General features: G+C 43.2%; 1 protein-coding gene across 1 annotated transcript; it reads left to right on the top strand.

The window, feature by feature from the left end:
• The first annotated feature begins 1,936 nt into the window (after window positions 1–1,936).
• Window positions 1,937–11,807, top strand: mei4 (meiosis-specific, MEI4 homolog (S. cerevisiae)). Its single transcript, XM_086143026.1, has 3 exons — window positions 1,937–2,203; window positions 4,702–4,833; window positions 11,406–11,807. Exons 1-3 carry the CDS (start codon window positions 1,937–1,939, stop codon window positions 11,688–11,690), a joined length of 684 nt encoding a protein of 227 aa, XP_085999152.1. The 3' UTR covers window positions 11,691–11,807.
• The last annotated feature ends 918 nt before the right edge of the window (window positions 11,808–12,725 follow it).

The raw sequence follows: 12,725 nt of genomic DNA, 5'->3' as shown, positions 1-12,725 counted from the left end.
TCATTTACTCATGGTCCGAATAAATTGTGGTTATTCATTGGGAGATATTCTAGCTGAACTAACCCAACCCTAATTTTTACGAGGCAGTAAAATAAAAGACCAGAATAAAAGAAGTGGTATCATAGTCAGACATACTGCCTTTATATCAACATGTTTTTTTTGCTCTCTGCTTTGCTTCAGGACAGGTGGAATGGCTTTTGAAGCAATGTCAGTTCGCACTGGCCGTGGTTGTGGCGAGGAGCCGGCCAGCAGGGATGAGCGTTGAAGAACATGCCATGGAGCTGGCCTGCAGGCTGAGGAGCCATGAGGCGAGCTGGGAAGAAAAAGCCAGAGAGCTGCAGAGGGAGGTGCTGAGGCTGAAACAGCAGAGCCTGATCGGCATGATGACATCAGTCTCACGAGGCGACAGCAAAGTAGCAGGTAGGTGGCATCACACATGACTGAGTTACTGAAACCCACCAAGAGATCGGAGGGAGAATACGTCCAAGTAAAAAGAGATTTTTCAAGGCCAAGAGGAATCAATCAGCCATGAAGTAGTTGATTCTCTCATTCAGAAGCACAAAAGATCCTTTTGCAACCTGATGCAGCAGCTCATGGTGGGAGTTTAAACTCCCTGTCTCACAAACACACATCCACACACACAGTCCGCCATGCCGGAGAATTGTAGCGTAATCAATCATGTTAAGAATTATGTTGATAAATGGTACGTTGATATCGAGCAGTATATCAACAATCTCATAAATATTTTGCTCTGAGGGAAGCAAGCATGTGTGGGTGGTTGTAGGTGTAAGTATGTGTTTTTACTTGTGGATACTTTCACATATAAAATCCTGATTTCAATTACATGCCGCAATTGTTTTTTTTATGATTATTTTTCTCCTCTGTATTTTATATTATTAGTTCCGAAGTTTCAAAAATAAATGAGTCAACTGTTTGTTGAGTGGATTATACTGGGTGGAAATACATATCATTTGTCACAAACAATATTGTAACCCCATAATCCATTCAATATAAAACTTGATCAAACCTGATTAATGCTTGTAGTTAATGTTAAAGGATTGGTTTGGTTGCTTGGATACAGAATATCACTGGAAGTAAAAACAAGTGTATGTCAAGTCGTTCGGCTCGCCGCCAGTATTTTTGCTCCTTGGCCCATTAAATTTGGTTTGGGTCAACGGATAACTTTTCTCCTCATTTTTCACCATCAAACATTTAATTAAATTAAAAGTCTGCTCCAACTTAGTGTGACACACTGTGCTGTTGGATATAAAAGACTGTGTCTTGGACGCCTCTCTTCTCCAAGTTCAGCTGTCTTTTTAATAATTAATTTACATTAATTATTGTGAATACATGTTAATTAATGCTGAGGGTGGTCAAACAATCACCCGCACACAGACAGCGGGTAGAATAAAATACATATTAAATAACAAAAGAAATATGGATAAATATATCCCCTTCCCAGGGGTCAGCGAACCAAATGATGTCCAATGTCTATTATTGCAGTTAAGTGTTTTTCTTTGTGGATTTAAGGTAATGTTTCAGTTAATAGTTAATACTTTCACAATGTTGAGTTTCAGTGTCACCCACGAGGACAGATGGTCTGACTCTGTAATACTCCATCCTCCCAAGGGACTTCTTTGACATGGAGTCATTTATACAACAATATTACTCCTATTTATATTATATAATCATGTATTTATGAATTTGTATTTAGATTAAAATTTCATTCCCTGCAGTCGACGCAGATGGCTGGTGGGACATCTGGACTGCGGGTCCTGTGACCCCTGGCGCTGACCTCCAACCCGACTCGGGCTCAGAAACCCCCGATCTGCCGCTCGATGTAGCTGTTCCCTCCATTAGCCGTGGAAACCACCGAGGCCACCCCACCGTCCCTCACCTACACTTCCTGCAGACGCTGTGTTCCTTACAGTGCGTGATGGGCGGTGACCTGTGGCTGGGGCCGGATGGGAGTGGAGCCTCTGTACTGGTGGACAGTGTGTGCCAGCTTTTGGAGGGGGTGGCCGGGGCATTCAGGGACCCACTTTCCCCTGGAGTCCCCGACCTCCTCCTGAAGGGCTGCCAGGTGGCCGTGAAGGGCATAGAGTTGCTCTGCGCTGAGAGTTTGCCAGTGGCGGCGTTCAGTCAGCACCTGGAGGCGGCGCTGAGGCAGATGACGGACGCGTTGCTGAACCTCCCCCCCCGGGTGAGCCTAGTGACCTTCACCTTGTCATTTGCTTCACCACTGATGCATTTGAAGCAGGTAGAAAAGCAGGCAAACTGTAACTTTTGACTTTCAGCGAGTCCAAAAATATAAATTATTTTATGATTTTTGTATTTTAAAACCTTTTACAAATCTTTGAAAGTAAAATCTGCCTACTTTAGGAAGTTCACGGAGTGCCTGAGATGCTCCAAGTCTCTCCTCCCCTCCTCACCCTCTCTCCTTACCTCCCTGCCGCCTCTTCGCCTCACACCCTCACTATCGGTGAAAGTCCTCACCTTATCTTTGCCCTCTATCCTTCTCAGTTCCTCCTAGCCTCGCCTCTCCAATATCTTTCCTCCCTATCGCACCCTCTTTACCTCTTCCTCTTCCCCGGCAGAACTTTGGAACTGTCTTTTTAGTTAATGCTCCTCCTCGCCTTTTTATTTCTTCACCTCCTTTTCCTCTAGGTTCCTGTCTCTCTCCTGCCCAGCTTACTGGAAGGAGTTAATTTTCAGCCTTTTAGATCCCCCCTCCCTCCTCACTTTTTCACAACCCCCCTCCTGCCTAACAGCAGAACTTTATGATGATCTCGTAGATTGAATTCCCCTCACTTCTTCACCGCCTTCCCCCTTTTCATCCCCAACTCCCCGCCTCTTGTTCTCCCCGCACATTTTTATGACAGTCTCATAGGTAGGATTGGCCCCGCCTCCTCAGCCTCCCTTCACCTTTTCACTCCCCCCTGCCTGCATTACCTGCCGTCCCCGTGTCTCCCGGCAGAGCTTTATAGCAGCCTCACAGATTGCATCCTGCTCTCTTGCTCATTTTATGACTCCATGAATCCTCCCTCTCGCTGCCTCTTCGCCATTATTGCCTCTGTGTTTGTCAGTGGGCTTGAAGAATGGCATGATAAATAATTTAAATATGGAGCGTCATCAGATTCATTGAGAATGAAACACAGTCGCTGCAGCGGCTTTGCATTGATACTCGCAGTGATGAAGATTATTTTTTCTGATGAAGAAGAACTTGAGATCATTCAGGTGATTGACCAAGAAATGAGCAGCTCGGGATGAAGCAGGGTTAATTCTTTCTCCGTGACGGTTTCACTCTCTGAGAAGAAGTCGCCACGCCTCTCTGATCAGATGAAGATCAGACCCTTGTATTGCCTCCCCGATGCTTGGACCCGGGTCATGGGTTCAGTCATCTGAGCAAACTGTACAGTGAAGCCCCAGAGTTGACGGCAGGGCCTTAGAGGACAGTTACTGCCACAAGGTGTGGAGAATAGGAATTAGGATCTTGACGGATGTGAGTTTGCATCCTAATAAAGTCTGGAGGAGCGGGGATGTTAAAACCTAGAACTTCGCAGAGCTCACGATCAGCCTCAGTCTCATCATTATATGAAATATTACACCAAAATGAAAAAACATTGTATATTTAGTATGTGTATAGCAAGGAACTCCCTGAATATAAATAAAATATGTTCCTGAACAGCCCTTCCCTCGGATATTCTCAAACAACGCCTCAATTATGTACTACTCACAAAGACAGCACCACGAATATATCTTGAGGAAAAAAAAGTTTCTGAAAATTTTACAAAGTAAACTTCACTTATTGAAAACAAATAGCAAAAACATTGACACAGATTTTGTTAGGAAGTAATCTAAAAAAATATGTGCTTGCAAATGGCGGTGAGAGGAGGTGAAAGTATGTGTGTCGCGATCATAGAGAGCATATGATCTCTGATAGGCAGCTGAACGATTTTGGGGTATTTAGGGTATTTAGAGCATGTTTGTGTTCGGGGAAGAGGACGAAAACTCCAGCTGTCGGACGGTGGATCACAAGCTGCTCCCCTCGTGACGAGATTATCCCCTCGCGAAGTTTCTTCAAATCATGGAAAAAAATGTTTAGTCAACTGTTCCCCGCGAAGGCTTATTATTGATTATTGATCCTGTTTACGAGCAGCAGGACCAACAGACTTATTCTGGCCTCTTAATTAATTGCTTACAAAGAAACCCTCTGCCAGTGTTTGATATTCACTCTGCAACGCAATGATCTCAATCAATATATCAGTCGTTATCATTCATCAACATAGATCTGATTTATAATAGCTACATGAGTAACAGGATGTAACTGTATTTATGACTTTCATTTTCTTGTCAGTCATTTAAATGTTCGGTAATAAACAGATGATTGATTTCAGCTGATTTAAAAAAAAAAAAAGAAGAAGTCCTGATGGTGTTTTATGGTCTTTATTTTCTCGTGCAAAGTCATCTAATGTCCTGATGAAAAAAGGGATTTACAGAGTTTGGTCATGAAGTCCCAGTTTTAAAGCCTGGTATGTAATGATATTCAAAACAGAAAAGGGAGACGTAGTTACATTAAAAAAAAACTGATAAAGAGAACGGGAGATGTGTTATAAAACAGAGATTATAATAAATTAGAATAAATCGTCATGATGATACAAAATAACCCATATTTTTGGTTTCTTTTTCACCTCCTTCCAGCATCGGACTGCAGACACACTCAGACAGTGTTTCCTTATTTTGGCGGGTTGTCGACTGTGTAAATCCTTCATGCTGCGGCGCGTCCTAACTCTGCTCACCCACCTGACCGACCAGTTATGGCTCACCGTCCAGGTAAAACCGCCTCGCGGATTTCTCCAGTTTCCCAAGTAGTTCCTGGCAGTTTTTGTTTTCAAGCGCATTTTATAATGCAAATTTACCCTCTGTTTTTAAATATTGATTCTAATCTGGGAAAAAGCTTGCACATTTCACTCATCTGAGGAAAGAATTCACTCCAGAAAGAGGTTATAAGATCACAAGGTATTTAAAATCTTATTGTTAATATTGATCTGATATCAGATAATATTGCGATGACCAGGTTTGTGTCTTTTTTTTCCTGACACTGAAAATCTGGTTTGTTGTTTTCAGATTTATAGGAAAACATAGTCAGGTATAAAAGCAGACGGGGCCATCCTAAAATATATATGAGATATTATTATTAAGAAATAAAGAAAGAAAGTTCCCCCATAGCTCATGCAAAATCATTCAAGAATTCGTAGTAAAAAATAAGAACGATGCAGCAAAAACCCTTAAAAGTCAGCAAAAAATGTCACATAAAAATGGTATCAAAGGAAGTCTACAGGAAATTGTCTCAGAATCAGTTTGTGAATTGTTGATGAACTTTCCTAAAGCTTTGGAGTTTTGAAGTAACGTGTTAAAACTGGTTGGGAACTGGTTGAGCCCTGAAGCAGTGGGCTCCTGGGTGGATGAGATAAAGTTTGTCTATTGAAACTTGAGGTGTTAAACTCAATCCTTTATTTGTCAACCACACACACACAAACATAACAATACTGGCTCATAAACCGATTGTGAGAATACAATGTTAAATGTTTGACAATGGTTCTGAATCACCTTGAAATCTTAGCACAGGTTTACATTTTAAACCAATGAGACGTTCCACTTTTTATTCATTCATTCATTCATTATCAATGCCGATTGTCCAACCATTCATTCACTCATTCACACCTCATATATGGAGACATACAATCCATTCATTCATTCATTGTTCACACCTCATATAGAGTGTGGGAGGCAACCGGTGTATCATGAGGAATCAGATCACCCCGGTGTCACTGTGCCTATTTGTGTTTATTCATTTCCAGCAAATTTTATGGAAAAAATAGGGTTTTTTTTCCTAGTAATTTGATGCATTAATCCTATTAATTAATTGCAAAGTTTGCAAGTAATTTGCGTCTAATTCTGCCCCACGGGTTCTGTGAAGTGTTAGGGGTTTATTTATCCTTACAGTTGTGTTTTGGCAAAAACAAATTAGATTTCCACTTTGTCCAGAATGCCAGCGTTTCCATGGAGACACCGGACGTCCTCACACAGTCACCTGGTTTCTGTGTGTTATCGAAAAGCCCTGCATTTAATTCACTTCTGGAATTAATAATTCAGATGCTCATGGCATTAAACAGTCATCAAATAACTGGCAGACAGTGGCTAAAAGATTAAATCAGAAATGTGTAGAAGAAAAAGGAAAAAAAAAAAGAGGAAAAATCAGCAAAAAGTTATCTGAAACTAAATTATTAATTAAACTAACTAAAAATTAGAAAGAAATTAACAATGAAATTATCAAAAAGATATTCAAATTTCAACAACAAGAAACATCTAAAGAAGGTAGAAAAATTTTGTTTTTGTATTTTTTTGAGGAATCTGATGGTTTGATCCCTCAGGTGATTTTCGGCTGATTTTCTCCTCCCAAACCACCTGTGTGAGGGTGGAATTCCCCGCTGCCGCGCAGAGTGGGGTTGAGGAATGAATGCTTTATTTACCGTGACGTTCCGGTCGCAGTTAAATCCCGGAGCAGCAGTTAGACGCGGATGGGGGTCAGCCCACACGTGACACACACACACACACACACACACACACACACACAGAGCGAGTAGAGGCAGGTGCACCATCTGTCCAGGACCCTCGCTGACTCAGCCCTTTCCAGAGGACGGTCTCTCCTCTCCATCAGCCATTGGACACAATGCTTCTCGCCACAATTTCTGAGATTCTTATCTTTTGGTCCTTTTTTTTTTTTTTTTTTAAACTTTTTTTCATTTTCAAATCCGGTAAAACCTGCTACCTGCTGATTTTCTGGGAAATGCAGAGGAAAGAGAACCAAGGTTACGCTTGAATTTTATTACTTCTGAGGATTTGAAAATATTTTATTCTCACTTCTAATTTTTGAAAGACTTGATTGAGAGGAAAAACTATTTAACAATTTAAAAAAAGGGCGCGGGGCTTAGCGTTAGGAAAGTCACAATAAATAGAACTGTATACTTCCAGATGTAACTATTTGGATATCCGTTGATACTCGTTGGGTTGACCTTTAGTGATAGATGTGGCAGTAGTGTGTGTTACCAGCCTGCTCCGCGGAGTGTGTGTGTGTGTGTGTGTGTGTGTGTGTCAGTGGCTAACAGCCGCAGAGGTGCTGTATTCTGCTGCCTCTGTCCTTGCAGCAGCACCGCATACAGATCAGCTTCACCATCTGTCTGCCGTCATGTACGAAAGTCAGAGGGCGGGCTGGTCAGCGGCGACACCACCTCCATGCCGCCGCCGCCGCCTCCTTCTCCTCCTGTTTCTCAAAACACAGCAGAGGCACGGAAATGAAAAGCATCCCATCCGATTACGCTCTCCAGTCCCTTTACAGATTTTAAGCTCCTATATTACAGATATTATCATAGAAAGCACACTGTTCTTACAGTGAACGCGGTAACAATCCGGGCTCGGCAATGCAAAGTTGGCCTTGAAAAGACACTCTTAGGATGGATCCGATCAATAGAGTCAAAAGCTGTGCTGAGGTCTGAAAGCAGAAGCAGTCGGGTGGAAACGGTCGATATCTCGCCTTGTTCACCGCCTCTCAGTCTCGGTGCAAGGACGGGCCCTGAACGCCGACGGAAATCTCTCAGACAGGTGCTTCTCAAGTACGTGAGCGTGGAGCTGCCGAGACGTCTTTCAACCGGCGGGTTGGCCCGCAGCTCTGCTCATCGGATAACTTGACAACACAGTTAAACCTTGACTTACGAATGAATCAACGTACGATTTTTCTATTTTGCCTTGGTGAGCCAAGATCCGAGTTACAAGCGAGTGGGATGAGCTTATGATACCGACATGGATGCCGCTGTTTGTGAAGTTGAAGAACAGTAAGACGCGCCGCCGCCACTGTGTAGCCCCATGAAAGTCATGAAGAAACCTGAGCGAGGAGTGCGTGTGTTGACTTGTCCATGGACAGATGGCGAAGTTGTTGTTGTTGTTGTGATACCGTGACTGAGAGCATCATCCATGAGAAGGAACACACATTCATGGGGATTTTGTGCGGCAGATGGCAAGAACGTCAACGGACGAGGTTAAAAAGTCATTCAAAGCCAGTCGAAGACAGTTTGATTGTTTTAAAAACTGCATAGTTAAATCCAACAATCATTTCGTTGCTGAATGAATTTTAGCCATAAAGTGAAGCACGGTGTGCAAGTCACATTTAGCAATAAGCATTAAGTGGGCAGCGAAGGTAAGTAAATTAAGCAATCTTTGTCTGATCTGCAAGGTAAATACACATTAAAAAACAGTTTATATCTTTACATTCTCTTTTATTACATATTTTTATTTTCTTAAACATAGTTAATAATGTACATTTCCCTAATTTTAAAAACGGAGGGGGGGGGGGCTAGAACGGATTTATAGTGTTTCAATTCATTTCAATGGGGAGATTTGATACACGAGCAAATTGAGTTATGAGCTCAGTCACGGAAGGAATTAAACTCGTAAGTCACTGTTCTACGGAGCCACCTGGAGCCAGAGGTCTCGCTGGAAAGAGGATCAGAGAGGGCGGGTCTGGGTTTAGAGCCTGATACCAGGTCTGGTAGGGTTTCAAAGTTAGAGATCTCCGGCGCACTCAAAGTCGTCCGAAGAATATACTGCCCTCAAGTCAACAAAGGTGGCAAGAGATGGCGAGGTAATCCCGTCATTTTTATTTGCTGAAAATATATACGCAGTCGAGGGTGCTCAGGGGAGACTCTGTTTTGTCAAGCAGCTTAAAGTCTATTTGAAAAAGTAGTCTGGGGTTGTGTGTGTGTGTGTGAGTGAGAGAGAGAGCGGCGGAGGGTGTAGACTTCACGTCACTCTCATCCCAGAGCCAGACGTTAATCTTCCCATCTCCCGCTGGCCTTCTGAACAGCTTGACATTCTCCTGACAGCCGTGATGGTGAGATTTAAAAAAAAAAAAAAAAAAAACACACCTGGATTTGATAGACAGACCTGAAACAAATCCCAAGTTCATAAAAGGCAAGCGGAGACAAAGGTGCTGATCGGACGCTCGGCTGTTGTCGTGAAAGGAGCGGAGAACCAGGAGAGGCAATGAAGGTATCAGGACTGACAGGACGAGCGGAAACTTCTGTCTGTCGACAGTGAGAGACAAGCTCTTTGTTTCGCAATTTACTTTGCTTGGTCTCTGTAATTTACCAGCGTTCAGCTGTGTGTGCATGTGTGTGTGTGTCTGTGTGTGCAGGCGCTCACAAAGCAGCTGTAGCTAAAGAACCCTTATCTCTGACTCATTGAAGGTGAAAAGATAATTATCAGCTACAAAAGAGCGTGTCAGCAGTGTGTTCTTCCGCCTCGCAAAGTAGTTCGAGGACGAGGAGCCGGTCACACGTTTTTTTTTTTTTCCCCCGTCGCCGTGAGCTCGTTTCTTTGTAACGCGCTGACGCAAACAAGGAGACTAATCCATGTACGTTTTTTTGTTTCTTTGGCAACCCAAATAGTGGGTTACACACTGAAACACACCCACTGTCTATCCGTCCGTCCGTCCGGAGCCTCCGATGAGCAAGCTCCGTCCCTCGCCTCTTCATAACAACACAGAATTTTTTGATCTGTGGTGAGACAGGAGAAGGCCCTGTCATTAACTCACATGACCTGAAGGTTCAATTCCATTCTTCTGGGAGTTCAACAGTTACTCCAAAATGGAGCTCAGAACCACAAACAGTCTTTTTGTGTGTGTGTGTGTGTGTGTGTGAGAGAGAGTGTGTTTGTGTGTGTGTGTGTGCGGCGTCACATTCTGTTAGTTGATTGTAGCCTGGAGGAAGACCTGACAGCCATCTGGTGGTTGTTTTCCTCCCTGATAACTCATACAGAAACACACACACACACACTCAGCCCCCTAGATTCATGTGAATAATCGTGTTTGTTCAGTAATCAGTGTGAGACGACGGTGCCTCACATAAATCATCAGCTCGAATAAGGCTCATTCGTCTGACAGTTGTCATGGGTTTACGAAAAACTGAACTGAAAATTGTACTTTGCGATCACTGACTCTTTGTTGCGGGAATGTTTATCATTTCGTTATGTAAGGGTTTGATGTCGAGTCGACAATATCTTTGTGTCTGAGGATTCCGAAAACGAGAGTAGCGAAAGGACAGTGTGAACCTTGTGGAACAGTGTGTGTGTGTGTGGGGGGTTCACTGCAGCTCCAAGCTGGTCATCCTGCTCAGAGACAGAGTGTATCAACATTATCATCTCTTCATGGTCAGTTTTGTCTCCATCTGACTGAAACTTGGGTTTTTTTGCGCCGATAAACACCTTTTTTTTCCCCCCCGCAGAAAGTCTTCAAAGCTGACGTTGTTATTCATTTTCTAAGTAATGGTTTCCAGCAGGAAGAAGCGAATCTTTGTTTTCTTGCAGAGGAGCTCATCAGCTCGGGAATAACACATGAGTTTGTTATGCTAACTGACAGCAAACACGGCAACTGACAGTGACTGTTAGAATCCATCTCCCCCTGCCGGCTGAGCCGGACATGGCGCCGACTTTATTTCAAGCGCATGTGCAACTTACGAATTTTCGGAGACTGGAGCTGTCGCTTAGTCAAATTTATTTTTGTTCTGCTTCATGATACGAGCAGAGGTCCGAGTTGCAAGTGACCGGGATGAGCGTTTGACGCTGGCTTGGCCGTCGCTGTCCGTGAAATGGCATTTAAAAACAGATGCGCCGCTTGCCTAGGTAGCTCAGAGAAAAACATGAGCAAAGTGTGCACGATTTGGACTTCTCCATGAAGAGATAGAAAAGTTGTTTTGGTGAAATGCAGTGACCAGGAGCGTCTGCTGTGAGAAGGCAGGAGACATTTACAGGGATTTGGTGCTGAAAATGGTGGGAACGTTAACGGACGAGGCATCGGAAGAGTCATTCAAAGCCGGTCTGTGTGAAATGAGGAGCGGTATTCACTCCGTTGCTAAATGAAATTGAGTGATAAAGTGTAGCATCGTGTACAACTTAAATTTAGTAACACATTGTAGCATTAAGTGTGAAGGAAGTAAGTGAAGTAACACCAAATGAAAAAAGGCCCCCAACCACCTCCCCTGCCACCGCCATCTTCGTCCAATCTTCAAGGTAAATACAATTATTATAATTGGCTTTCTTCAGTCTCTTTTATTACGAATTATTTTTTAAAGTTTAGTTATTTCCAAAGTAAATTTTTCTTATTGAAAAATTCATAACAAAAACTGGGGAGGCTGGAATGGATTAATTGTGTTTCAGTACAGTTTAATGAGGAAATTGGATTTGATATCTGAACAAATTGAGTTACGAGCTCGGCCAAGCAACAAATTAAACTCGTAAGTTAAGGTATCAGTGTACTTGTACCTGCCCGCTCAGTGGTCGCTGTGTGTCCACAGGACAACAGGGGTCTTGACGCCTTCCCAGTGGACCAGTACCAGAACTCCTGCCACCTTTTCATAATAGTGGAGCATCTCCTGAGGATGTGGGGGACAGCAGGCGGCGTGGAGATGGAAGAGCCGGACTTCCCTGGTCAACTGGAGCGCCGGGTCTTTCTCCTGGCTGATGAGTTTCCCTTGTTTTCAGTCTACATGTGGAGGATCAGGACCCTTCTGGACTCCTCGGAGGGCGCGGGTCCAAATCCTGGTCCTCCAGCTGGACTGGTCCCTGATATCACAGACTAACTTGAGTTAGTACCATTGAAATTTCTATCTACTGTTTTTGTAAAACTATCAAAAGTCATTGGTGAGTCATATAATTGTCTGATGGTCTTCTCTCTCTCACACACACACACACACACTCTCTTGATCAAATAAACAGGTTTCCTGGCTGAGGGTGTTGTGAGTCTGATCGCCTCATCTTTCATATCCTGTGGCAAGCAGGGCTAGGATTACATCATCAGCATGGAGCTGTTCCATCAGCTGACAGTTATAAGATAATAATGATGATAATGATGATGATGATGAATCTCGTCCTGATGCTGAGACTTTACTTTGTCTTGTCATGATCTGCTGTCAGTTCACCATCCCCCAAAACAAGCATTGTAGTTAAATCTGGCGAGCGGTTTGTTTGTTTTGATGATTTCAATGTCAATTTGTTTCCTGCCAAGCCGGTCGTGGCCGTTAAACCGACAACCTCGCTTGATAAACCACCAGGAACGTATCGTTCAACAGATTTGGGGCGGAACCTATGGCCTCCGGGGCCAAGCAGGATGGGATGTGATACAACAGAGAACAGACTCGGGCAACGCGTGAGCTGAATTCGCTCGACCTTGATCGATCAAATTCGATTTCCTGACCTGTCGAGGGGGTCAAAGGTCAGAGTTCAGCTGCTGTCAGGTTGGCACACAAAAAAACAAAAAATGGACACAGTTTGTTTTTTGTTTTTTTTTTTAAAAAGGGGGGGGGGGACATGGTGTTGAAGTGAGGACAGAGGAGCAGGGAGAGGAACATATGATTCGGGGTTTGGGATTTAGTTAAAGTATCTACTCTGTGTGTCTATTTCAATTTAAATGTTATACTTTAGAGAAATAAATCAGGGAACTCAAATCTCCTTTGGTTCAGATTCTTACTAAAAAAAAGTTGTTTGGAGGGGAAAAGATTTATTCTCTTAAAAAAAAAAAAACAACACTTTTTTTTTACTTTTGAAAAGACCAGAGCAACTTTAAATTTCTCCCAAGGTGTTTCTAGGACATTTTATTGTGCTGAATGTTGTCCTTC

Source organism: Fistularia commersonii, chromosome 36 (genome assembly GCF_037954325.1).
Source record: "Fistularia commersonii isolate RoL2024-O1a breed Wild chromosome 36, RoL_Fcom_v1.0, whole genome shotgun sequence".
NCBI lineage: Eukaryota > Metazoa > Chordata > Actinopteri > Syngnathiformes > Fistulariidae > Fistularia > Fistularia commersonii.
The sequence above is the reverse complement of the archived record's forward strand: the minus strand, read 5'-3'. Positions and strand labels throughout refer to the sequence as shown.

What these genes read in the sequence shown, in the direction of transcription:
- mei4 (XM_086143026.1), top strand. Translation starts at nt 1,937, where the DNA reads ATGGGCGGTGACCTGTGGCTGGGGCCGGATGGGAGTGGAGCCTCTGTA. An exon ending in TGCTGAACCTCCCCCCCCGG is followed by an intron (nt 2,204 to 4,701) that starts GTGAGCCTAGTG and finishes ACCTCCTTCCAG; the next exon opens with CATCGGACTGCAGACACACT. An exon ending in AGTTATGGCTCACCGTCCAG is followed by an intron (nt 4,834 to 11,405) that starts GTAAAACCGCCT and finishes GTGTGTCCACAG; the next exon opens with GACAACAGGGGTCTTGACGC.